At 32.5% G+C, this 26,172-nt stretch overlaps 11 protein-coding genes and 1 non-coding gene across 12 annotated transcripts; 3 read left to right on the plus strand and 9 right to left on the minus strand.

The window, feature by feature from the left end:
- Positions 1-659: 659 nt before the first annotated feature.
- On the minus strand, positions 660-2,672 carry ASCRUDRAFT_81363 (uncharacterized protein; the record flags this gene model as incomplete). Its single annotated transcript, XM_020194610.1, has 1 exon — positions 660-2,672. One exon carries the CDS (start codon positions 2,670-2,672, stop codon positions 660-662), a length of 2,013 nt encoding a protein of 670 aa, XP_020046700.1.
- A 3,296-nt stretch (positions 2,673-5,968) lies between these two features.
- ASCRUDRAFT_24363 (uncharacterized protein) lies at positions 5,969-6,592 on the minus strand (the record flags this gene model as incomplete). Its single annotated transcript, XM_020189848.1, has 1 exon — positions 5,969-6,592. A coding segment is annotated over one exon (624 nt), but the record flags the coding sequence as incomplete, so codon positions are not given.
- A 1,581-nt stretch (positions 6,593-8,173) lies between these two features.
- PFA5 (palmitoyltransferase PFA5) lies at positions 8,174-10,219 on the plus strand (the record flags this gene model as incomplete). Its single annotated transcript, XM_020191860.1, has 1 exon — positions 8,174-10,219. One exon carries the CDS (start codon positions 8,174-8,176, stop codon positions 10,217-10,219), a length of 2,046 nt encoding a protein of 681 aa, XP_020046702.1.
- A 1,291-nt stretch (positions 10,220-11,510) lies between these two features.
- MIC10 (Mic10p) lies at positions 11,511-11,768 on the minus strand (the record flags this gene model as incomplete). The annotated part of the gene is made up of 1 exon (XM_020190664.1): positions 11,511-11,768. One exon carries the CDS (start codon positions 11,766-11,768, stop codon positions 11,511-11,513), a length of 258 nt encoding a protein of 85 aa, XP_020046703.1.
- Positions 11,769-11,842: 74 nt separating this feature from the next.
- Positions 11,843-12,130, minus strand: ASCRUDRAFT_76382 (uncharacterized protein). The gene has a single exon (XM_020193444.1). It carries the CDS (start codon positions 12,067-12,069, stop codon positions 11,914-11,916), a length of 156 nt encoding a protein of 51 aa, XP_020046704.1. The 5' UTR covers positions 12,070-12,130; the 3' UTR covers positions 11,843-11,913.
- Positions 12,131-12,176: 46 nt separating this feature from the next.
- Positions 12,177-14,914, minus strand: ASCRUDRAFT_76383 (heat shock factor family protein). The gene has a single exon (XM_020193445.1). The coding sequence runs from the start codon at positions 14,486-14,488 to the stop codon at positions 12,335-12,337; it is 2,154 nt and encodes a 717-aa protein (XP_020046705.1). The 5' UTR covers positions 14,489-14,914; the 3' UTR covers positions 12,177-12,334.
- A 223-nt stretch (positions 14,915-15,137) lies between these two features.
- ASCRUDRAFT_153946 (uncharacterized protein) lies at positions 15,138-18,166 on the plus strand. The gene has a single exon (XM_020189321.1). It carries the CDS (start codon positions 15,218-15,220, stop codon positions 17,954-17,956), a length of 2,739 nt encoding a protein of 912 aa, XP_020046706.1. The 5' UTR covers positions 15,138-15,217; the 3' UTR covers positions 17,957-18,166.
- A 20-nt stretch (positions 18,167-18,186) lies between these two features.
- On the minus strand, positions 18,187-19,283 carry ASCRUDRAFT_76384 (uncharacterized protein). The gene has a single exon (XM_020193446.1). The coding sequence runs from the start codon at positions 19,267-19,269 to the stop codon at positions 18,376-18,378; it is 894 nt and encodes a 297-aa protein (XP_020046707.1). The 5' UTR covers positions 19,270-19,283; the 3' UTR covers positions 18,187-18,375.
- A 1,632-nt stretch (positions 19,284-20,915) lies between these two features.
- On the minus strand, positions 20,916-20,987 carry ASCRUDRAFT_t106. Its single transcript has one exon. It is a non-coding gene; the product is annotated as a tRNA-Gly (tRNA).
- A 313-nt stretch (positions 20,988-21,300) lies between these two features.
- On the minus strand, positions 21,301-23,799 carry ASCRUDRAFT_76386 (uncharacterized protein). The gene has a single exon (XM_020193447.1). The coding sequence runs from the start codon at positions 23,792-23,794 to the stop codon at positions 21,380-21,382; it is 2,415 nt and encodes an 804-aa protein (XP_020046708.1). The 5' UTR covers positions 23,795-23,799; the 3' UTR covers positions 21,301-21,379.
- A 250-nt stretch (positions 23,800-24,049) lies between these two features.
- Positions 24,050-25,465, plus strand: ASCRUDRAFT_70919 (uncharacterized protein; the record flags this gene model as incomplete). Its single annotated transcript, XM_020191861.1, has 1 exon — positions 24,050-25,465. The coding sequence occupies one exon, from the start codon at positions 24,050-24,052 to the stop codon at positions 25,463-25,465; it is 1,416 nt and encodes a 471-aa protein (XP_020046709.1).
- Positions 25,466-25,522: 57 nt separating this feature from the next.
- DTD1 (D-tyrosyl-tRNA(Tyr) deacylase) lies at positions 25,523-26,065 on the minus strand (the record flags this gene model as incomplete). The annotated part of the gene is made up of 2 exons (XM_020190665.1): positions 25,523-25,925; positions 26,001-26,065. The coding sequence occupies 2 exons, from the start codon at positions 26,063-26,065 to the stop codon at positions 25,523-25,525; spliced, it is 468 nt and encodes a 155-aa protein (XP_020046710.1).
- Positions 26,066-26,172: the final 107 nt, after the last annotated feature.

The following is a 26,172-nucleotide window of genomic DNA, read 5'->3' on the forward strand; positions in this document are numbered from 1 at the left end:
AGGAATGGTTGGAGATATCGTCATTGCTAAAGCTGCCATCATCGTCCTCAATTATTTCGTATCTAGAATTACCATTCTGTAGGGCGTTGTCAACTGTGGGAGATTGGCTGTTGTGGCTAGATTGCAAGTCTTCATCTCTAGTGGTGTGAACCGAAGCACCCAATACAAAAGAGTCAATTGCTTCGGCTCCAGTGTCTGTGTTGTGTTGCTGCTTGTTCAAAGAGAGGTTCTGGGTGGTGGGAGCAGAAGAAAGAGAGTCCATGGTGAGTGAACTGTCTTTGGTGCTTATCAAAGTGGGAGAGGAAGAACCGCCAGTGAGTGTGGTGTTGATAGCAAGAGAATGAGCTCGTCCTTTGGTGCTGGGACTGGAAATTGAGGTGTTTTCGGGAGCTGGACACATTTGCACATTGAAAAAGAAGAAGAAGAAGAAAGAGAAGAAAGAGAAGAAAGAGAAAGAAATTACGACTCATAAACACCAACGGTATGGAACCGGTATCTTTGCAGAGAAACGCGTTTTATTGCTTTAGACTGCGTTTACTGTTTTGGGCTTTTATCTTTTTAATCTTTTTTTTATCTTTTTTATCTTTTTTGGCTTCAAATCCATTAATTTTTCATCTATCTGTCTATACACATCTATGTAGCGAGAGCTGTCTCAAGCCTCAGTTGAACAAGTCCGGGAAGAAGAACTCCCAGTTATCCTCATTATTGTTGTTCCCTCCTGCTGTCATCATCACCGGAGGTCCTCCAATGAAGCTGGGGAACGAGATGACGCTGTAGCTGTTGTTGTTGCCATCGTTGCCACTGCTGCCCAAGTCGATATTATCCCCCATGTTGTCTCCAATACTGTTTCCGTTGCTGCCAAACTCGTTGCTGCCGAAATTGAGCTCGTTCTCCGTCATGTTGATGATGCTGTTGATGTTGAAGTTGTTCGAGCTGTCTCTCGCGTTGTTGTAATCGTAATTGCTGGCCTTGTTGCTATTGATGTTATTTATGTTCATGTTGCTCATATTGTTCACGTTGTTTATATTCGCCATATTGTTCATATTGCCCATACTGGCCATATTCATATTCATATTCATATTGTTCATATTCATATTGTTCATATTGTTCATATTATTTAAATTATTGATATTGTTCATATTATTCACATTATTCACATTATTCACATTATTCATGTTACTCATATTTATATTGTTCATATTGTTTGTGTTACTATTACCATTATTATATTGATTATTCGTATTTTGAAAATTGTTAAAATTCTCTTGGTAATTGAAACCATTTATTTCTATTCTTGAGGATGGCATACCATTATTGCCATTATTGTTATTATTATTATTATTATTAATATTATTACTATTATTATTATTATTACCGCTATTGCTACTGTTATTATCACTGTTACTATTACTATTATTGTTGCTTCTACCAGGATTACTACTATTTTTATTTTCGTTATTATCACTATTATTGATTATCATATTAATATCCATAGTTGAGTAAATTTTTCTACCAATGTCCATATTATTATTTCTACTGAGATTTCCATTATTCATCCCACCAATTCCATTCATTCTATTGATGTTGTTTCTTAAAAAATTATTACTATTATTATTGGGATTATTATTCAGATTATTGTTATTTTTAATATTGCTACTAGATGTATTAAAATTATTCTTATTTAAATTAACATTTTCTAATGCAAATTCACAATTCATACTGTTGAGCCCTGAGTTAGTAGATGCAATCAACGATGGTTCCTCTTCACCTCTTTGGAATTTATTCTTATTCATTGCTTCGTGCTTATAACCAGAATTTTCATACAATAAATCATTAATATTTCTTGTGTTACTAGTTCTCGCTTTATTATAATAATAGTTATTATTATTATTTGGATTAACTGATTTAAATAAATTTTGTGGTTGTCTTTGCATGAAATTATTATTGTCGCTATTATTAATGGTATTTTTATTAATATTGCAATTTGTATCTCCACTATTTCTACTGTTCTTATCATTCTTGTTATTCTTATTAGTATTTCGACTATTATCACTACTATTATCATTATGATTATCATTATGATTATCATTATGATTATTATGATTATCGCTGTCATTATCATGGTCAACATTATTGTTATCTTCGTTTTCTTCTTCATTATCATTGTCCATATCACTATCACGATCATCATCGTCATCTTCGTTTTCATATCCATTATCAATTTTCTCATTATCGCTGAATAAATTATCGTGACTTAGATTATCATTATTGCTTTTAACATATTTTTGATCTAATATCGATAAATGAATTTCGTTACCATGAAAATTTAAACCTTTATAAAACTTTTCGTATTTCATTTTAATTAATTTATAAGCTTTTTTGGATAAATTCCAAATGTGTGAAGTCTCTTTTAAAACTTTTAAAAAAAATGCAAACTTGATTTGAAGTTCTAAATTATTTTTTCTTTTAATTTCTTCACTGATTTCACTATTATTATCACTGTCATCTTTGGTTATCAATAAAATTATACTCAATGACAATATACATAAATAAATCCCCGTTATACTAATATAGTTGAAACCTTGATGATCTAATTCAAATTGATGTAATATTATAAACAAATCATTAATCACGTCTTTACAAATATTAATTGGTGTCTTTTTGGTTGTCATATCGCTATTTCGATTATCACTACTTTTAGTAAAACTAGTATTTTTACTTTTATTCTTATTTTTATTTTTATTTTTATTTTTATTTTTATTTTTATTTTTATTTTTATTTTTATTTTTATTTTTATTTTGACTTTGACTTTGACTTTGACTTTGGCTTTGATTTTCAATTTTGATTTGATTTTCACTGTTATTGTCATTTTCATCATCATTGTCATTTTCATCATCATTGTCATTTTCATTGTCGTTTTCATTGTCATTTTTGTTTTCATTTTCATTTTCGTCATCATTTTCGTATTTAAATTCTTTAGAGATAAATGGTCTATTAAGACATAGCAATATTAAATAATAGTAAAATTTAATGCTATTTAATGTGGGATTTGAGCCAGTTTCTCTTAATTTATGTTCATCCCATTGGAATTCTTCAATTAACGATTCTCTCCATTTTAAAATATCAAAATTTAATTCTCTTAATTTTTTGTATCGAATTTTGAAATTAATTGAAATGTGTCCGTTAATGTTTGAAAATAAATTATTTGAAATATTTTCAGATATGCCACTTAATTCAATCATTTTGAGAATCAATTTAGACTGATTTGATTTGTCATTTGCATAAACAAAATCCTTCATTTCCTTTACACTGTATGTTGGTAAACTACTCGTATCAGGAACACTCGTGTCGTTGATTTTAAGCGTTATTGGTCTACCAAATAATAGACTAATATAATGGTCAAACATGTAACAACTCCAATAAAATCTTCTTCTAACTAGCACTTCTTCTTCACTTATGGTTAAATTGTTGATTAGTACCCAATTATCCGGATCCAACTGGAAGCCCAAATCAAAGCCAATTCTAAAGGCTAAACCAGAAAGATTCCAGGCTTTGGAAGTTTCACCATTTCCTATATGGTAATAAGACAATAATAATAATGATTGAACAGTTGTCATTAAAGCAGGAGAAGGATTTTCAAGCTTTTCATTGATTAGAATGTTTGCAATTTTATGGAAAAAGATTGAATTACGATTTAATTGTTTGTTTTTAGAAATTTTTGAACCAATTGCACAAATTGCAAAGATTAATTCTTCACAGCAAAATAGAGTGTTTGTCTTATTATTTAAGTAATCTCTTAGGAAATAGTCTCTGTAAATATAGGTGTTTAAGTCTAGATACTGATATAAGAAAAATAGACAGATGGAATTTCTTATTAGGTGAGAGCTTGTTAATTTTTTTCTATCGATACCCATTTTCTTTAGTATGAAATTGATTTCATTTTGACTGTTATTGTAGTTTTCTTGGTTTAATTCGGTTAGTTCATAGGCACCTTCATAATCTGTGCAACTGCTGTTAGCTATTTCGTTGTCGCTGCTAAAGTTATTTGTGTGGGAGTTCTTCAGTTGATCAAGATCAGTTTCAATGTCATTATTACTCTGTGTGTTGGCAGTAGAGTTGATTTTGTGATAGTGGTATGAATCAGTATCGAAGTTTGATGGAAGGTTCTGGTGGTGGTTAAATTTGGATTCGTTTTTGGTGAACTGGTGAGAATGAGAACCAGATTTGCTCTTGTCTTTGCTTCTGCTGTGGTGCCTATTGAACTTGTTGTTGTTGATTCCAGTTAAGGAGTCATCAAAATAAACACTTGTAGGGCCATAGACAGAAATGCCAAATTTTGTTTTATTTGCCTTCACTACTATTTTTGGTTTCTCGCCCTTATCCTTAGGAGTGGCAGTAGTGTTGCCGATTTTGGTGTCACTGTCGTTTGAGTTGTCGAGTATGTTATGGATATGAAGAGGGTTGTTGAAGGTGTTGATCAGAGCATTATTAGGATCAGTGGAGGCAGCTGGGACGTCGTTTTCATTGTATTCGAATGTCTTTATGGAGTGGATTAAGGAGGGATCTAGTCTGATTTTGTTCAACAAGCTCTGGTAGTGTTCTAGCTTCTTTTCCAAGCCAGCTACGTAGGAGTTTTTGTATCTCTTTGATCTTCCATCGCCAATAGCTCTATCACAAATGGAGTTTGACTTGATACAGTTGGGACATGGAGTCTGGTCTTTATCGCACTTGACTTTCTTTTGACGACAACGAACACAGGAAAGGGAGTAGTGAGCTAGGTTTCTTTTCTTGACGAGTTTCTTATCGTCGTGGGACTTTTGAGCAGTAGTGGTGAGTTTGTTGCTGGAGTTGAGGTTGGAGTTGGGGTTGGAGGTGTTTTGGCTGGCGATGATTTGGGGCTTAATGTTTGGATTAGGATCACTCACTTCCATTGTTTAAGAGAGAATAACGATATGAGAAAGGAAACAAGGACCAGTTTGATTCATCTATTAAGAGGGATGAAAAAAAAAAAGAGGAAAGCAAGATAGATAGAAGAGTGTAGAGTTAGTTAGCGTAGAAAGATTAGTATTTTGTAAAGCTATAAACCTTTATCCATTGGTAAACATGCGAGTGGAAAAATAGGAATTATACAATAGGAAGAAAAGTAAGCTAAAGTGGACTCAAATGATCCAGCTCAGAGCAGAGCAAGGACAAAAAGGAACTTGAATTAAGTGAAATGAAATAAATCTATAAACAATATATAAGTATAAATAGAGATGGAAGTAGAAATGGAAGATAGACATAAGTTAGTCAAAAAAGGGGGAAATAAAGAATAAAAAGCAGCTGCTAAATACATCGAAGGAGGTTTATGTAGATAACTAAATGCAAAATCTTGTAAAAAAGAAACCAAAAAAAGAAAAAAAAGCAGTGAAAAATGATTTTAATAGGAATAAATAGTTAGAAATGAATTGATGTAATTTTTCTTTTGTTATTTAATACAATAGTATAGTAGTGAAGTAGTGAAATAGTGTAATAGTGTAATAATATAAGAAATTACTGATCAAGTTCTATCGGGTTCCAGAGGAGGTAGCAAGTATCTGTTGTTAATGGATTCGATATTTTCGCAATCACTGTCTTCGTTGTAATGCTCAGGAGTGTTGTTATTGATGTATTGAACGTTATCAGAGTCTGAGTCGTTATCACTGCTGCTCAAGTATACAATTTCTGCCTTATTTTCTTTATCATTGTCGTTGTCATTTTCATTTTCATTGTCGTTATTGTTATCTTTGTCGTTGTCGTCTTCAGATGAGTTTATTACTTCTAATTCAGAGGTGCTTGAAATGGTTTCATCAGAAATAACGTATTGATATGAATCAGTAGATTCAGTGGAAGAGGATTCTGAAGAGGAAGCAGTGGATTCGGAGGAGATTGGATCGTATAGTAAGTTTTGGTTGATATCGTTTTGAATTAGATCGATTATTTTTTGGTTTTTTTTGAGAACCAAGTCCTTTGACCAGAATCTAGCGATTATGGAGACTTTGAGGAAGAAACTGGAAGCGTATTTTTTGAAGAATTCTTTGTGGATGATTTTGTTGATGAGATAGTTGAAGATTTCTAGGATGATTGATTTGATTTGGATGAAGTTTGAGTTGTTGATTTTATTTTGAATATTGAATAGGTTTGTGTTGAAGTTGAAGGATTTACTGGTTAGGAGAAAATCGATGTTTAGGATTTTCAAGGCAAGATAGAAGGAGGCAATGGCTAGGTTTGAGGGTAGTTGGCCAATTAGTTTGTTATTTAGAAGGGTTGATTCGATTAGATAGTGGGAGAGGAAGATGAGCTTTTCTTTTAGAGAAGATATGGCTGGGTTTGAGGAGAAGGTTGATAGAAAGTCGTTTAGTAGTCTTGATAGAAAGTAGAAGGAGGTGGGAAAGTTGAAGAGGTTGAAGTTGAGGATGTTTAGGATTCTGAATTCGAATTTTTTGATTTTCGAGATTTTACAAAAGTTTTCAGTTTGGAACTCAAAGGATTTGATGGAAGGTAGATTTTTTTCAAAGAACTTTGAGGCAATGAAAAGTGAGGATATACCTAGAAGCTGTAGATTTTCGACTTTGAAGTTTTTGTTTGGGTAGAAGGAGAGGATGATGTCGATTAGGTTGATTGAGTAGAAGAGGGTTTGAGGAGATAGGTTGAATTTCAAGTGGACTTCGATGAGCCAGTCATTTAGGATGGATCTCATTTTGTTGTTCAAGTTTGAGTGGGATTTGAAGGAGTTTTTATTGGGAATATTTTTCGGGAGGAACTGAAGGGTGTATTGGTAGTTGAATAGTTCAGTGGAGTAGTCGTTGGTCGATTGGTTGTAGTCGTAGTAAAAGGAGTTGTTGAGGATGTAGTTCAAGTAGATGTTTTCATTTGATTCTTTGGAAGATATTTTCTGGGAGGTATCTGATTGGGGGATTGTTTGGGCCTTTGGTTGTTCATTTGACGTTGATATTTTTGGTTCCTCATTGTTGTTATGATCTTTAAGATCTTTATTATTATTATTATTATTATTATTATTATTATTATTATTATTATTATTATTATTATTATTATTATTATTATTATTATTATCATCATCATCATTATTATCACTATTATCATTATTATTATTATTATTATTATTATTATCAGTAGTGTTATGATTGTCATGGTCGGTGATATTGGTGTTGTTTATTGAATGGACAGGGGTCAATAATTTAATCTTTTTTGACTTTGAGTCTGGGGTAATTAGAACATTAAATCTTCTCTTTTTGTTGTTATCATTATTACTGTCATGGAGGTGGATATCGTGGTGGTGGATATCGTCGGCGGTGATGTTCTTAAGAGAGTTGTTGGCGGTCGGTTGGCCATTTTTGTTGAGTTGGGTGGTGGTGAGCTTTATGGGGTTGTTCTTGATGCAAGGAGAGGAATTGATGTAGGTTATGCCATTGTCGAGAGGCTTGGTGGTGGTGGAGGAGGAGTTGCCGGCGTTGGTGTCGAGCGAGAGGTCGACAAGAGCAGATCTCTTGGGATGAGCAGCGAGAGGTTTCTTCAAAATGGGGTTGGCAAGAGCATCGTTGGAGGCAAGAAAGGGAGTGACCATTGTTAGCGTCGCAGGAGAAGAGAGAGAAGAGGCACTGGAGATGGACGAGAAGCAGCAGAAGCAGCAGAGGCTCTTCCACCTTATACCTACACATTATATACACTGCTCCCGACGCCAACTCCCACGTAAACACCAAAACACGGCGACGCGTTCGGCAACGCTGACTCAGCACACGTGTGCTGAGTCAGAACAACAGCCAACCGTTGTTGCTTACGTCAGCACACGTGCGCTGGGTCAGCTGCGGGCGTGAGCGTGTTTGGGGCGGGACCACATTCCAGGGACGGAAATGTGGTGCTTCTCGTGCTGCCTCTGCTTCCTGTGCTGGGAGAAGAGCTGAAGGATGCTGGAGAAAGAAAAGGCTCTTCCTCACATCTCATCGCGGCTCCACTTCACTCCTTCTCTACTCTCGTTCCCTTAACTCTGCTCCTGGTCTCCCATTGCTCTTTCCTTTTTTCTCTATTCGTTCTATTCGTTGCTGCTTTTTTTTTCACTCTTCCTTTTTTTGTTCACTTTCTGACTCGATAACTTGCTCTTGCTTGGGTTTCTTTCCTCGCTATCTTTGCCTCTAACATGTCTCTCAATGGTTCTTCCAATCAATTCCAAAAGAACACTACTGTAAAGGCAAAATTCAATCTCTACCAATTCAACTCAAAGTCGATAAAGTCTTTTAAGTCCATAAGGTCCATCAAGTCTCTACAAAACATCCTCCAGTCCTCAAACAACCCCAATACCAATAACATTGCCAATAATACCACTAACAGCCCCACTAACAACACCACTAATAACGCCAATAGTATCAATCACGATAACTTGTCTGATATAATAACTGATCCCTCGGACTCAAGATACTTTTCCTCTTCAACAGTAAATCTCAACAAAATTCCAAACAAAAAGAAATCAATATCCAACTTGCTCAACCTCTTCAAACGAAAACTCTCTCGTTTCCTAAAACTATCTGTTCCCTACCTCTCAAACTTTCTCCTACTCTACACCATTTACATCTACTGCTACCAATTCTCCTACGTCCAGCTCTACAAAATCAAAACCCACTCCATTGCAATCTCCATCGTCTTCATCTCCATCTTCTCCCTCTTTCTTCTCTACATATGGTTTCTATGGCTACTCATCGTCATAAAGGGCCCTGGCCTCTTGCCCCAAAAGATCCCCCCATACACCTACAACAACCCAATTCTAGACCACCAAATCCCAGAGTATTTTTACTGTAACAGAGATGGCCTTCCCTTCTGGTGCTCCACTTGCAACTCTATCAAACCTCTAAGAACCTCTCACTCGAGCGAACTAGGCCACTGCATCCCCAAAATGGACCACTTTTGCATCTGGATCGGCATTGTCATTGGCAAAAAAAACTACAAGATCTTCTTTCTCTTCATCCTCCATTTCTTCTTCCTCATTCTCTTTGTCTTTGTCTCAACTCTCATCTACTTTCCAGAACACATCAAAGATGTCATCAACGACACTGAAAGAATAAACCCAAACTTTATCATCATCCTCTTCATATCCTTTCTTTGGTTGTCCATCCTATACGGCCTTATCTCGCAACACTTCTACCTCATTTTCAATAACCAAACAACTATAGAAAAACTAAACCAAGAAAGATACAAAAAGGCCCTTCAAAAACTTCAAAAATCTTCCAAAAATCTTCACAACTCAGAGGACACTCCTGTTTTAGACCCATCAAATTACCAATACATCAACTACAACTACCTCAACCTCTACAGAGTAGTCATCAAAGTATCCAAAAATGACAAACCCTTCAAACAATCTTCCCATCTTCAAAACTGGAACCAAGTCATGGGCAGCAATCCCCTATTTTGGTTTCTACCCATTAACAACAACAACAACAACAACAACAACTCTCCCTCTAACGATGAATACTTTACCGAAGAATACCTAGAATTCTTGAACCAAAAAGTCAGAGATGGCCAAATCACTCCCTTTAAATTCGCCAACAATAACATTCTAAACAGCATCGAAAACAAACTAAACATCACCAACAACAACAACAATAACAACACCTCGGACAACTCAAACATCCTAATAATAAGCAACCAAAACCCTGTCATAACCGTCGATAACGACAACGAAATCATCAGCAACTTACACCAAAATGACGCCGTATCAATAGTCGAGTCAATTGTCTCTCTCCCAAACAACAACCAAAACCACGAACTAATCTTCTCAAACCTGGTATCAAACAGAAACTCCCTCACAAACAACTACCTCAACAACAACAACTTTCCTAGAAACTCCTTCTCAAATAGCTCGGTTGACCTCTCAAACCTAAACAGAGTCTCCATCACCTCAGCCATCAACTCAATCAACTCAGCAATGAACACAATTGAAAGCGCCATAAACACTATCAACTCAGTCATGTCTTCGCTCAACGATGACATTACCAGCAACAGAACAAGCTCTCTAATAAGAAATAACTCTCTTTTAGTCGACCCAAACTTAAACAACGCCCAAAGAGCCGGCATCATTAAAGAATCAAATGATATAGAACTACTAAGATTAAACAGTCAAAGACTTAATCGAAATTCTCTTCTAAATAATCAAAATCCAGCTTCAAAATCCATCTCCCCTCTTCCAACTTAATTCCAACTGAATCGTTAAATTACCTAAATTCTTGCCATCAATTTAATGCCCTATAAATTCAGACTTTAATATTTTTCTTCCGGTGTTTTTTTTCCTCCAGTTAATTATCCCTTTTTTTTTTTTTTGGTTTTATACTATTATGATTGTTTTGTCATGTGTATCGTGCTTTGGGTTGTTTTAAAATTTGTCTCTACGTTTGATTTTTATTAACTTGTTTTATTCTTATGAATTCCATTCCACTCTTTTGATTTTTTTGATTTTTTACTAAAAACAGCATATTATATTTGTATCATTCACTCTCGTTAATTTTCTTACTGTTTATTTATTACTTGATTACTTTATTACTTTATTACTTTTTTTTTGTTTGTCAGTTCCTTCTTTTTCTGTTCTTGTTTACAAATTGGTTTTTATTCTGCATATCTGTTTTCAATTAGATCTCTAATCTTTAATATTTTATTTTTACATTTGCTATTCTTATTTTTCTTATCTTTCTTATTTTTCCTATCTTTTTTATCTTTTTTATCTTATCTTTACCCTATCTTATACTATCTTTATATTATTATTTTTATAATATTTTGGCTTTTCTTTTAAAGATTTATCTTTCTGGTTATTTCTTTCCAATTGAGTTTTTAATATTAACAAAATTTAGTATTTTCAAGTTTCTAATGATTTTAATAATCATATTAATTATTATTATAATAATAATAATAATAATAATAATACATTAATTCTAATAATTCTATTGCTTTTCGTTTACTTATTTTGCATCAATTTCGAATTGTAAATCATGTATCTTAATGTTTAATGCTTAATGTAATTACTTTCTTTTCCACTATTATTCTTTAGTAAAATGAGTTGGAATATTTATATATTATAATTTGATAATATTTAGAAAATGATTAAAAACAGGATATGAAAATGGAAATGTAAGATAACTAGTTAAAAAAAGTGGAAACAAAAAAATTTAAAGAAACATATTTTAAACAAGCAGTAATTTTTTTTCTTCTTTATTCTCTTTCTTTCTTTCTTTCTTTCTTTCTTTTGTTAATTGATTAAATGAATTAAACATGAAATTTTTAATAGCTAACAAAAAAAAAAAAACTTAGACACTGAAAATTAATTGAAACAATAATAATGTTAATTTTCATTTTATATTTATGTATAATTGTCAGCTTTTATAAATTTTTACTAAATTTTTATTGAATTTTGATTAAAGTTTTGATTAAACCTATATTAGATTTTTTTTGATTTTTTTTTTCACTTCATTAGTTTATTGATTGATTGAAATAAATTAAGCCTGAGTATGACGCAAACCAACTGGAGAACGAAAGATAGCATCACCTTCAGAATAACCTCTACCTAAACCAAAACCAATTCCTAACCAAACTGGAAAGGCTCTTCTCTTGAAAAATAAAACAGATCCTAAAACACCACATCCAAATCCTAATCCAGTTTTAACTAATGTATTGGATAATACTACATCCCATTTATCATTTAAAAGTGTTTGGGATGGTGGTGCTACTGGTGAAGTACTTTTGATGTCTGACATTTTAAGAATTCAATTATATTTCTCAGCTTTCAGTTATCTTTTTTGGTTTAATACTTGTATCGTTATATTAAAAGTGCTTCCGAATGATTTTCAGGTATATCTTTCAATCTTGATGGTAATTATCTAGAAAATTCATCTCATCGTTTCAGCCAATCAGAGCCATTTTGATTTTCCCTCTGATTTTTGTGTCACGTGTTGTAATTTTGAAAAATGAAAACGGTCGCAAAACAGATTCTTCTTTAAACGGAAATTCAGTCAGGTGATAGATTCCCTTATTTTCAACACTAAACAATTGATGCATGTGACTTGAAATTTCAATTCTTCAAACATTGCCCAAACTGGATTATTGAATTGAATTATTGAAATGAATTACTGAAATAAATTAAATCAGAAGTGAAAATATTAAAATGAGTCAATTAGTAAATAAACTTTTAAATAAACTATCAACAAAAATTTTTTAACCGAGAAAAACCCCAAGATCCAATCTTTCCATTAAAAAACTGAAAAAAAAAACAAGAAAATAGAAATAATAGTATATAGATAGTGCAAAAAACTCCGAGGATATATCAATTTTCAAAACGACCTCTCTTGGCATCAGGTTCAAGGTTTTCTGATAGATTATCAGTTAATGAGACATCTTCCGGTGATGAGGCAACTAAGGGATTTAGAAGCGAGTAGACAGCACTCTGTCTAGTGTTGTTTATATGGACATCCTTATTTTGATTATCGTTATCGTTAGAACCATTAAGAGTGTTATCAGTGTTGTTGTTATTACTATTATCTGTAATTAAAGTTAGATTAGAATTTCTAATATTAGAAGTTAAAGAATTTTTGGGAGAGTTGTAAAAAAAAGATTGTTTTCTATAGGATGTATTGTCGTTTAAAGTGGCAATACTTGCTGAAATTGAGTTGCTATTCGAGTTTGAATAGATAGAAGATCTATCAAATGAGACATCATTAGATGCGTGTCTCTTTCTCGATGATATTGAGTCAGATTCATGGATTAACCTTGGGATTTCAGGCAAAACCTGTGGATAAGACATTGGTCTTCTTTCTCTAAAGCTGATACTATTCTTATTATTATTGCTGTTTTTATTATTATTAAAATTGAAGTCCTGATCCCTTTTATTTAAAAAATTGTTATTGATATTGTTATGAATGTTTTGATGATCATTGTCATTTGAATCAGGACTTATTAGAGGTGAATAAGGGGATCTTGTATTGAAATCGCTGGGATTTCTTTGTATAATTGATATATTTTTGAATTTATTATTTGAAGTTGTCTTGATTGAGGAAATGTCAGAAGAGTCTAGATTTGGAGTTGATAGGCTGAAAGTGGAATTGATGGAAGTCTTTGAGCTTGGAGGGTTTGATAGGAAACTTCCAGCTAAGGAGTTATTGATGTTGTTATTGATGATGTTGTTGTTTGAAGGTTGTGATTGAGATGGAGTTGAGTTGTAGCCAGGAATTTGGGCTAGAGGATCGCATAATATGCTCATTTGTCTTTCCTTTGTTGAGGAAAACTTGATGTTATGAAAGGAAGTTTTGATGATTGGTGGGGGTTGAAATTGGATTTGATTATACTGGTTATTTTGAGGATATTGATTGTTTTGGTTAGTTTTAGGGAAGAAATGGCTGTTTGTTCTTTTTAATATTGAAGATTTGAAATTTTGCAAGTCCAGATCTAGAGAGTTGAAGGAGTTAAAAGAATGAATTGAATTTGAATTCTGGATTGGATTTGGATTGGATTTGATTGAGTTTTGGAGGATATCTAATAGTTTTACCATGTCGAGGTTTGTATTTTTAAGGTCTATAACTGAGTCGTGATATTTTTTTTGGAGTATATTGTTTTCGTATTTTAGTTTGTCTACGGTTGATTTGAGGTCGTTAAATTTTTGATTTAGCAGGTCGAATGATTCATTTATATGATTGTTATTGTTATTGTTATTGTTATTGTTATTATTATTATTATTATTGTTGTTGTTGTTGTTATGATATAGCATAGAGTTGTTTAAGGAAGATATAGAGTTATCGTTATTGTAGTGAAGTAAATTAGTGGTTGATGAATTCTGGATATTAGTTTTCAAATCGTTTTGAGATTGATTTAATATAAGGTCATTATTGTTATTACTATTGTTGTTATTATTATTACTACTATTATTGTTGTTATTATTGATGTTATTGATAATGTGGTTGATGTTGTTGATATTGTTATTATTATTATTATTATTATCGTAAATGATATTATTTTCGTCTTTAATTGATTGTAATTGTTGAGATTGAATATTTTTTGAAGTTCTTCTTTTTATCGTGTTTAAAGCGTTTATATCACCTTTTTTGAATACACCGGAGGCATGTCTGAATTCCCATATCCCAATGGTTGAACTAGTTTTGTTGTTATTTTCATTTGGATTTGGGTTGTCTTTGGAGTTAGTATTGTCTTTTGAAATGATATCTTCTTTTGAATTATCGGCATTTTTCAAATTTTTAAGATTTTTAAGATTTGTATTATTATGCAATTGGTTTTGAGTCGAAGCCGAAGAATTTTCATTGATTTTATGGAAACCGTACATATTCAACTGGCGAACAAAACTGGCAACATTGGTATGTTTGAAGAAGCTCGCCAAAACCTGAGAAAAATGTTCACCGGGAGAAATGAAGAAGCTTCTGCCATCACTGGACCACCAGATGAGATGCGATATTGAGCTATCTTGCAACATATCGTATAGTTTGTGAATGAAAACAGTGTGGTTTCCTGTCGTGGAGTCCTTTTTTTTCTTCTTTGAGGGAACGCTTATGTTTGAACAAATGCTGTTGATTGTGGTGCTAGCGGTATTTTTAGTGGTTAACTTGGGGTTGTTTACTAGAAGAACAGCATTTTTGGCGATGCCGGTGTTGCTAGGATTGTTTGCATTGGTGGTAGTGCTGGCAGTGGTGGCAATGGAAACATTGGAGATCTTTGTCGACAGAGGGTCTTTCACAGAGGGAGCAACGAGGGAAGGAAGGTTGAGACGGGAGCTGTGGCTATGGTTCTGAACAGAGGTGGGAGTCATGGTGGAGACACAGGAAAAGAGGGCCGCAGCAGAAGAGGCAGCGGAAGCGGCAGCACAGGAAGAAGACACTCTCAACAGTCGGGCAGCAGAGGCAGGAGAAGAAGCAGCCCAGGAGAGAGATGTGGACGGATTTGCCCTCCCATTTATACTTCTGTGCCCGCTCGAAAAACGTTCTGGAATCTGTCCAGCGCCTATGCGGGCGCTGTTCCGCAGGGCCCCGTTGCGGTTGGCCCCAACAACGTCCCGCAACGGGAGGGCTGCATATGCATGCTTTCCGGCGTGTTCAAGCGTCCTGCAGCGTGTATCAGTGCTGTTGTAGGTTTCTGACTGCATGTGCCATCGCTGCGGGTCTGGGGAGCACAGATCAGAGAAGAGGCAGAAGAAGACACAGCATTGATGAGACGACAGTGGAGGAGTGCCATGTCTGCTGAAGACGTAGACCACAATCCCTGGGCTGTTGCTGGCGACGTAGGAGAAGCTGTCTTTGGTGTTGCTGCTGCCAGAGTTGCATGGCCGGGAGATGTCGATTACAGTGGCCATCTTGGATGGGGTGAGCAAGAGCAGGAGCTGCAAGAGCTGGATGAGCTGGATGAGCTGGATGAGCTGGATGAGCTGGATAAGCTGGGTGTGACGAAAGAGCTGACAGAATTGAAAGAGAATCGTCAGATTTTGGACAGAGACTACTTTGGGACAGATAAACAGAAGGTTCTTATTATTGATGATCCCATTCACCACAAGGATCAAAAGAATGTGGAAGAACAGGAAGATCACTCAGATCACTCAAACCATAATGATTATCTTTCTGATTCTGATAATAACGAAGACTTTGGGGAATTTATATCAGAAATTCCAAGTTTATCTTACATATCAAATTTAAATCTACTGATTGACATCAATAAATTAATGGGCAACATATTCAACGAAAATTCTAATCGAATTGATCAAATCAATAACCCAAATCAAATGACTGATCCAATTCAATTACTAGACAAAGCTAAAAACTCAAGAAAATTTTATTATTCCTTACTAAGACCAACAAAACAGTTTTTCACTACTAAAGATAATTCCTTCCCTAATAATAATAATAATAATAAACATAAAAGAAGTGACTCGTTTAATTTTTTAAATTGGCATCTGTCAAATATTTATCAAAATATCATCAAAATTATATCAATCTGGAATTCAAATGATCTTATATTAAACAACAATATCAACACCAATACTGATGACAACTTTGAAAATAATATAAATCAAAAAGAAATTCAAAATTATTCGAAAATATTTCATTGGTCTTCTGATCATAGTAATATTAATAATAACAAACCTGATAATAATAATGAAAACTCACTTTTAAACTCAATTTCTAATCAATTAACTAGCCATGCTTCAAAAGCATCTTTAATCTTGCAAAATAAAAGAATCAAAAATGATTTACTCAAAAATGCTTCTCAAAATTCTCCCCAAAATACGGCTCAAAGTAATCAAAAAGAAAACAATGATATTACCAAAAATAATGTAAATACAGATAGTGCTAACAATACAGATAACAATGACAATAAAGACAATATTAATGATACAAAAAAACCCATCTTACTAAATTTTATTACTAAAACTTTTAATTTCAACTCAAACTCAAACCAACTATCAAACTCAAAAGCCATAAAAAGAAATTTCTTATCATCCAAGGATTTTTTTAAAAACAATCAAAATAATAATAACAATAATGATAATAATAATAATGATAAAAATAATGATAATAACAAAGATAAAAATAAAAATAAAAAAATTGATTCTACTGAAGATGATGATGATTTTTTCAATTTTCAGTTCAAATTAAACGATCAATCTCGCAAATCAAAAAAAAATAGTAACAAAAACAATAATAGTGATGATGATGAATATGGTTTTAATTATTATAGTGATGATGATTATGGTGACGATGATGATGATTTTGGTAATTTTTCAATGGGCGAATATGGTCAATTATCAAGCAATAATAACCACCCTAATAACAATCATACTACTAATAATAATGATGATAATAATCTGTTGTTTGATTTTCCAAATCACATTGATGATACTAAAAGTGTAAAAAGCATAAAAAGTATAAAAAGTATAAAAAGTATAAAAAGCACAAAAAGCACAAAAAGCATAAAAAGTGATCATTCTTCTAAAAATATTCAAAAAATTAATCCAAATACTGAAAACAGTAATGAAAACAACAATGAAAATACAGATCAAAATACAGATCAAAAAAATAATGAAAACAGTAATGAAAACAGTAACGAGAATAGTAGCGAGAATAGTAACGAAAATAAAGATAAAAATATGAATGAAAATAAGGATAAAAATAAAAAAACCAATGGTTGGTTTTCATTTTTTTCTAAACCTAAATTAGATAATATTAAAACCGAAAATCAAATTCAATCAGATAAAATAGAAATTAAAAAAATTAAAGAAACACCCAATTCAATTTCAGATAATGTAACAAATACCAAACAAATCAATTTTCAAAATCAAATTAAAACCCCAAAAACCCCAAACAACTCAATTCCAGAAAAGAGTAAATCAACACCTTCTGAAAAGAAAATGGAAACAAAAATTGTTGATAAAGAAAAAGATAATACACCAAGGAAAATAAAGACAAAATTGAGTCAAATACCTTCTCTTAAAACACCAATCCAATCACCAAAGATTATAGTTAACGAATCTAAAATAGATAAAATTATAAATGATATAGAGAGAAAAAGGCCAGGGGATGAAAGAAAAAAAGGAAATGAGTCAGATGATGACTGGGGAGACTTTGCATCAATTTCTCCAAGCTCTTTACCTACCAAAGAAGAAGATTTTTCAAAAAGATTTATCAGCATAGATACTAATGCATTGAGTCCAATTTCATTGAGATTTGATATTTCTCATCACAATGGAAACGATAAAAATGCAAAGCGAAATGAAAGTGAAAGTGAAAATGGAAGTGATTCAATGGGAGAATTTCAATCCTTTACTGTATCCCCATCAAGTTCAAAAAAAGATATTTCTAATAATAATACTGGTAATAGTAATATTTTTCATAATAGGACTAGTAATTTATCAATGCAATCATTTGCATTGGAACCTAAAAAAACAATTAGATAATTTATAGATTTATAGATTTATAAGGTTTTTTTCAGCTTTAAGTTTTTTAAGTTTTTTAATTTTTTTAATTTTTCATTTCTTTTATCATTTGTTTTATTGCTTATTTCATTTTTGGATATTTAAATAAATCTGATTAAAGATTTGGCCATATAAAATTGGCTGTTATTCAGTCGATTAAAAATTGAAAAAAGCGGTATATTATATATTAAATTTGGAATGGAATAAAACAAGAAAATAAAATAAAATAATACGAAGCAAAATAAAACCAAAAAAAAAAAAGTATAATAAAGAGGTGGAGGAAAGAAAAGCATAAACAATAAACTAACAAAACAGAATAAAAACAATTAGATAAGATAAAAATAATAAGATAAGAATAATTTTAAAAAAAAAATCAAGTAAATTCAATTCAATTCAATTTATTACTTTGTAAAATTTCTTCTTGGAGGTAAAGCAGGTGGATCAAAATTTTCATTATTTGAAAAATTATTGTTGCTATTATTGTTATAATTTCCATATGGGTAGTGATTATAATTTCGGTTATAGTATTGATAGTTTGGGTAATTGTAGTTCCAATTTTGATTCCAATTTTGATTCCAATTTTGATTCCAATTTTGATTCCAATTTTGATTCCAATTTTGATTCCAGTTCGGATAATTTGGGTTATAATTTTGATTATGGTTCCAACTTTGATTCCAGTTTGGATGATGAAACCTGTTATAATCGTTATTGTTATTATTGATATAGTTATTGTTGGCAGAATTATAATATGAAGTCTGAGGAGGAGTGTTTTGTGGTGCTGTGGTTGGATTAGGATGTAAAGTTCGTACTTGTGAAGGGTGCTGGTGGTATGGATCATCGTGTTTTGACGAGGTAGAAAAAATTCTTCTAGAATAGTGAATTGGAGGAGCTGGAAATGCCCCTTTTAAAGTAGGGGGAGTGTTTTCATCATCAAAATCAAGATTTTCTGAATTTTGCATTGGAGCAGGACTATTACTAGTATTATTATGAATACTTATGCTGTTGCTATTAGCTGTATGTTGTGGTTCCATAACAGCAATTGTCAGTCTTTTAGGCAATGGAGGAGCAGGCCCTTCTACTTCGTTTGCATTTAAGTCTGAAGTAGCTGTATTGTTTTGTTGAAGTTGTTGGTGATTAGCACCACCGGTAGCAGAAAACATTGGAGTGAAGACCTCATTGTGTTTCAATGGGTCTAGCTCAGAATATGGAGGAGGTGGTTCATCGGGATGAGAACTGTCTTCCAGAAGAGTGTGGTTGTTGGTAACAGCCAGACCTTGGGTTGGGTTGTTGCTCATCTCAGGTTTGTTGGCAGAAACAGCAGAAAGAGGAGAAGCAATAGATAGCAAACAAGCAAAGTGTTTGGCACCAGGAAACTGTTTTTTATCAGCTGCATGGTCCACGCCGGTGGAACTGCAGCGCCTCGTGAGGCGGCGGAGGCTGGAGAAGCGTCTGGAACATTGCTCTATTGTTTGGAGAGAACTGTATTCAAGGGTCTGTACTGTTGATTGCAAAGTTCAAGAGAGTCTGTTTGCATCCACATCGCTGCCATCGTCACAAGGACCTGTGTTTATGGCATGGGCTCTTTGTCTGAATCAAACAGGCTCGGTGGGTTTTCTTGACAAAGGACCAAGCATAGTTTTGGTCTGCTGAGTAGTTTCTGCATACCAACCCGTCCATTATATGCTCATCACAACCCATAAAATTGTTCTATACTCGTCAGCAACAGGCCACTAAATCCAGGAAAGACAGCTCTGCGACTTTCTTTTTCGCTGCTTATGCATACGCACACATACAAAAACGTGAGCATCACATAGGAGAGGTCTGTTGTTTTTCTACATATTTACGCAGGAGCATTGTTCTATTATTTATCACAAAGAATTTAATTTGGTGTTGATTGGAATTTGATGTAGAATGCAATTTTGTCTCTTTGATCATGGCTTGAACAAGCGGCTACTGCTAAAATTGTTTTTACTTTGAAATTGAAACTTAATTGTTTTGTACCATAGAAAACAGAATCACCAGAAATCAAATCTCTTCAGAATAGGTCTTTGATTTTTCCGATGACACTAATTTGTCGCATCTATATTTGACCATTTTACCAAAAATAACACAATCTTAATCTCAAAGTAACTGAACACATTTTAGATGCTTTCATTTCTTGGTTTTGAATTTAAAATATCTGAGATCGCAATTCATTTCAATTTATAACAAAAATATTATTTTCTAGCCCAAAAACAAGAATAAGTTTAGATGACCTATTTTAGCAAGCTTTACCATAATATTCTTATTAACAATAATATGTTTCCCTTTTTATCTATTTTTGATCTTCTGATGAAATATTCGAATTTTTGAGAAAATATATCATTATTATTAAACTCAAAGTTCCAATAAAAAGAATACCATCAATAAAACCAAAGTGGGTTATGGTTTCAACATCCACCTAATCAGGATTAGATCCACAAAATTAATATAACCGCGATATTGGACCTCCGAGATCACGTTTTCAAGGGTGTTCTTAGGTCCAACTTCCGGTTTAATGTTCTTACTAGCGCTCGTTAGAGGCGTTTGGTATTTCGGTAAATCAGATCAGGTGAGAGTTCCAACTTTGAATTCATTTCAAACTGTTTGAAAATGTTTGACAAAAAAGGTTTGTGCGAACAATAGCAGTACTAGTAACACCTTTAGTCTAAAGAATTGTACATTCAATTGAAAAAACCAAAGTATCACCCAAGAAGCACACTACTCAAGAAGCAAGAAAACAAATTTGCTTTTTGAAATGATTTTTATTTGGTGTTAAAGTGGTTAAGTCTTGTGTATTTGGTTTGGGCAACGGACTATAGTGGCTTCACGAACGTCCGAGCTCGGATTGTGTTTTCCGGCCACACCTCGTGCAACAACAAGATTACATAAGTAAAATTTATTTATAAAGATGTAGAAAAAATGAGTGGTACGGGAATCGAACCCATGTCACATGCTTGGAAGGCAAGTATGATAACCACTACACTAACCACCCATGTTCTATGAAACATAAAAATTGGTAACAATATATAATATATATAATATTACATTTATAAGTACATTTTTATTTTGATATTTTAAGGTTTTTTTTTAATATTTTTTATTTCATCGCCTATTAGATTCTTTTATATTCAAGATCTCAATTTCATTTTACTTAATCGGCTTTTTTTTTCATTTTTAATTAACCTATAACTCAAATGCAAAACAATATAAACAGAAAATAAAAGTAATTCTATATAAAAAAAATAGTAATAAATAAAATAAATATAATAAAAATTAAAGCATTTTAATAAAAATTTTATTTTGTCTTTTTGTTTAAAAACCTAAATACCATTAAACGTAAATCAATATAACCATTTTCTACAAAATTTCATATGACTTTTGATTTCAGCAAAATAATGTGCTGAATGAACTATATAACATTATTATAACACCAAACACGCAAATAAACAAACTTAAATATCTTGTGATATAATGATTGAAAACTGAGGGATCTTCATCTGATTCATCCAGGTTTTGAAATGATTTATAATGTAACAATGGTGGGAAAATATAAATTAATGGAATGCATGTAAAAGATCCAATCAATGAAACAAATTTATCTAAATCATTGTTACCAATTAATGAAATTAAAGCAACCAAAATTGTAAAAATCACTCTAAAGATATTTTTCTTCCACTTGATTGAGTTGTCATATTTCCCGCTATATTTACTAGAGAAAAAACTTGTTTCTAAAATTCTAATTGCAGGAAACAATTGCAATGGAGTTGACAATAATATCGCTAGAGGATAAATGAAAATAATAAATTTTGAACTATTAGATTCCTTGGGTAAATTTAAAAAAATAATTGTCTCAGTATTTGATCCAAATGCCATATAACAAAATGCTCCAATAGATACAAAAATCAATGAAATGATTATAAATACAATTCCAAGAGCCTTTGGAAATTCTTTTGGTTTTTTCATTGATTCTTGAATTGGAATCAATAATCCCACTCCTTCGTATGTGAAAATGGCTGTTCCAATAAAGATAGTCCAGCTTTGAGGATTAAATAGCTCATAATCTGGTTCGTAGTCCGAAACCAATTTAGAAAATGAATAAACATAAATATAAACTATCCCAATTAAAATAAAAATTTCAGATATTACAACTAAAATTGTTAATTTGGAGATTTTTCTTATTAATGATACAGGCATTAAAAAGAGTAGTTGAAAAAGTATAAGAATTGCAATTGAGTATTCTAATTCAAAATATTGTTTGAAAAATGCTTTGTAATTTTGAGCAACAAATACAATGTAAGCACTTGAAAATCCAATTTGCGATAAAATCAAACAAAACGAAATCAATCTTTTAAAGTATGATCCATATAATTTAAACCCAATTTCTCCAAAACTTTCTGAATCAGTTTTAACTTTGACACATATTAATAGAAGAAAACACCAATAAGACAAAATTCCTAAAAAACACAAGATAAATATACTGAATAGCAATCCACCATTTAAAAACCCCTTGGGCAAAAATACAATACCAGTTCCAACAAATGCCTTTAAAAGAAGTAGAACCGATTTAAATGTTGAAATGTTAGAAGGCGATGTGGAGATCCTTTTATGTGCTTCATTACGTAACAATGGAAACGTTTCATTTGGAAAAATCAAATTTTCACTTTGAATGTTCTGTTGAAATTTCAAAATCTCTTCTTCCTCGTCAGATAGCTCTTCACCAGCAAAATGTTCTAACAAAACTAAGTATTCAATGAAATTTTTTGTAAAGAATGGTGGTTTGGCGGTGTTACCAACATTTCTAAATATGTTATTGTTATTGTTATTATTATTATCGGCATTATTGTTGATATTATTACTGTTATTAATGTTACTGTTACTATTGTCATTAAAGCTAGTATGACTGAAATCACCATTATCAATACTTTGTTGGTGTTTTTGAGCTAAATGATCTCTTCTAAAACCACCAATAACTTTCATATCACTTGCAGTGATGTTTATGCTGGAACCATCACCATTGTAATTGGATGCAGAAATTGATTCACTGAACGAGGATGCTCTTCTGTTTCTTTTTTGTTGCTGTTGTTTATTATTCCAATTGTACAAGTCTCTTGTCATGTCTCCACCTTGTAGACTCAAAGAATTAAATTGCGAGTTATCTTCATTCAAAACAGATGAGCTATCGTTGACCAAATGCTGACTAACGATATCAATAACAGATTGGTTGGGATTTTGGATATTTACAGAAATGTTGGATACATTTGAATCAAAGTTGGTAAAACTATTAAGATTATGACGGGTGGATAAAGAAGCAGAGACAGGTATAGATGAAACCTCTGGAATCTCTTCGTTTATTATATTATTTTTGATTATGTGAGTATTACTGTTATTTCTATTGGTATTCTCGTTATCAGCATTGTTTTTATTATTTGTAGGATTATCACTGTATGGAAAATTGCTGTTTGCGAAAGTGTTTTGATTTGTGATTGTGTCGTCGGATTCAGGAGAAGCAGACATTAGCAACGAAGAGTTCTTGAAACTCTGTGAAAGCATTGAGTGTTTCTTTGGTCTGTTGTTTGCTATGCTACTATTGAAGCTGATGAAGTTGTTGTTAAAGTTGTTGCTGAAGTTGTTGTTGTTGAAGTTGTTGAAACTGTTATCTGTGTTAACCTGGGGTGAGGGCTCAACGGCTGGGGGAATTCTGTATCCACTGCTGTTCAAGTATCTAGCAGAGAGAATCTCGTTGTCTCTATCATAAACACTGCTGAAGGTTTCATTTGGCTTGGGTATGGGCCTGGACATTTTTCTGTAGGATATTCAGTGGGCAAGAAGAGAGAAAGAAGAGAGGTAATCTCAAGCAAGAGCCTGAAAAAAATTAATTAAAAAAATTTGTCACCGGACTGAAAAGTTTATCTCAGACATTCTCTCTGCGGAAAAGATTGGTAATACAGATCTTAATACAAATGTCAATACTGCTGCAAATACATTGGTTTCGAGAGATATAAGAAGGACAGAACCGGGCTTTTATTTATATACCCCAAGAGTTCCAACACAACAATGAGTGAGGATCAAAACCAGGGCCAGGCTGGTGCTAAGGACAGGGGCAACAGCAACAGCAGCAGCAACAGACAAGCCAACAACCCCAAAACCACAGAAAAGAGAAAGAACACCAATAATCGAAGCAGGAGAGGAAACAAACTGTTTTACGATGGTTTGGAAAGAAACCAAGTGTTCAAATTGCAGGAAATCAAGTATCTCATCCAGGAATTCGCTCCCATCACAGTAAATGGCAAGGCCATTCAGACCAGCACAGGCTCTCAAAGAGATGAAATGAACACTGATGAGAGAACAACGGATGGAAATCAGTCGAAGAATTCGAATAAGAGAATTTTGAAAATGATCAAAGAGATTCTCATAAAGAACAACGACAGTGTAATGTATTTGACGTTGTTAGTCAAACCCAGCGATCCTGATTTCATCTACGATTTGGACAGTTTGAAGATCAATTTAAATATTCCAGTCAATTATCCAATCGCAAAGAAAAAAAATGGCAAAAACAGACCAAGTATAGTGGTTTTGAATGACAACATACCGAGAGGATTTTTAATGAATATTGAATTTGGATTTAAAGAGCTTGTGAATCAAATTGTTAATGAGACGAATAAAAACAAAAATAAACATAAAAGCAAAGAGAAGGATAACAATCAAAAGTCTTTTTTTAAACTAGTTGGAGGTAATAATCTACTTGGGATGATTAAATCTTTGGATTGTAATTTGGAAACGTTTTTATCTCAGAAAGAGAGCACAATAGTATCGGTTAGTAATTTTAGTTCTACATCAATAGACTCAAAAAATAATAAAATAAAAAGCAACCGGAAGGAAAATGAAACTGATAAAAAAAATATTGGCGCTGTTCATGATAACGATTTTAAATATCAGAATAATAATAATAATAATAACATTGATAGTAAAACTAGTAATCATATGATTAATGATAGAAGCATTGATGGTTTTAATTATATCAATAAGAGAAAGAAAATAATTGAAAATACGTTATACAAGATTCAAAAGGATCCAAGTATTAAAATGCTGTTACTCAATTCCGATGATTTTACTAAAATTCAAACATACAGATTGAATTGTAACAATGTCAAAGTAAAGTTGAATATTCCGGTAATATCAAGACCAATTACAATAGAGGAGTTTGAATTTAATAAAAGTGGCAATGGTAGTAATAATAGTAATAGTAATGCTATTAATGATAAGAAAAACATTGTTGCAAATTTTAATAAAAAAGCGATAGAGTTCAACCAAGAACTTGAGAAGGATATTACAAGTAACGAAACAAATGCATCATTAATATTCCAGATTAATTATTTGCTTTCAAATTTATCTTGTTTATCCAAACCAGAAAATGAATTTGAAAAATTTGAAAAATTGAAAAGGGCATTTCTTTTAAATTCTCTAAAATAAATAGTCTAATGAATTTCTATAATAAACAATTTTTTTTTTTTACTTTTTTTTTTAAGTTTATTCCTTTGTGTCTACGATAACTGTAACAGGACCATCGTTAACCAAACTCACATCCATCATTGCACCAAAGACACCATCTTTAATTTTTTCATCTGAATTGATGTCCTTCTTCAATACACCTAGGAAATCATCATATAAAGCCTTTGAAAGTGTGGAATTCATTGCATTGTGGAAATCTGGTTTGGTTCCTTTTTTAGTTTTAGCAAATAAAGTAAATTGAGAAATTGACAAAATTTCGCCATCAACATCTTTAACGCTTTTCTTCCAATGTGGAGCATTTAAGTCATTTTCGTCAGTTTTGAATAGTTTCAAGTTGACGATTTTTTTGGATAGTTTAATGCAATCTTCGTTGGAGTCGTTTATTCCAATTCCAATTAGTACAAGTAGACCTTTACCAATTCTTAAAAGATTGTTAATAGATAAAATTTAAAAGCAAATTGAGTTTTGTTGTAAAGAAATGAACAGCTGAACATACGACGACACTAGTTTCCCATCAACGCTTACTGAAGCCGATTTAACCTTTTGGATGACAGCTTTCATTTAAGTTGTGGATAATTCTAATTGATTTAATTGATTTTAATTGATTTTAATTGATTTTAATTGATTTTTATTGATTTTTATTAAATTCTGGCAATCAAAATGTATCA

Source organism: Ascoidea rubescens, assembly GCF_001661345.1.
Source record: "Ascoidea rubescens DSM 1968 unplaced genomic scaffold ASCRUscaffold_8, whole genome shotgun sequence".
NCBI lineage: Eukaryota > Fungi > Ascomycota > Saccharomycetes > Ascoideales > Ascoideaceae > Ascoidea > Ascoidea rubescens.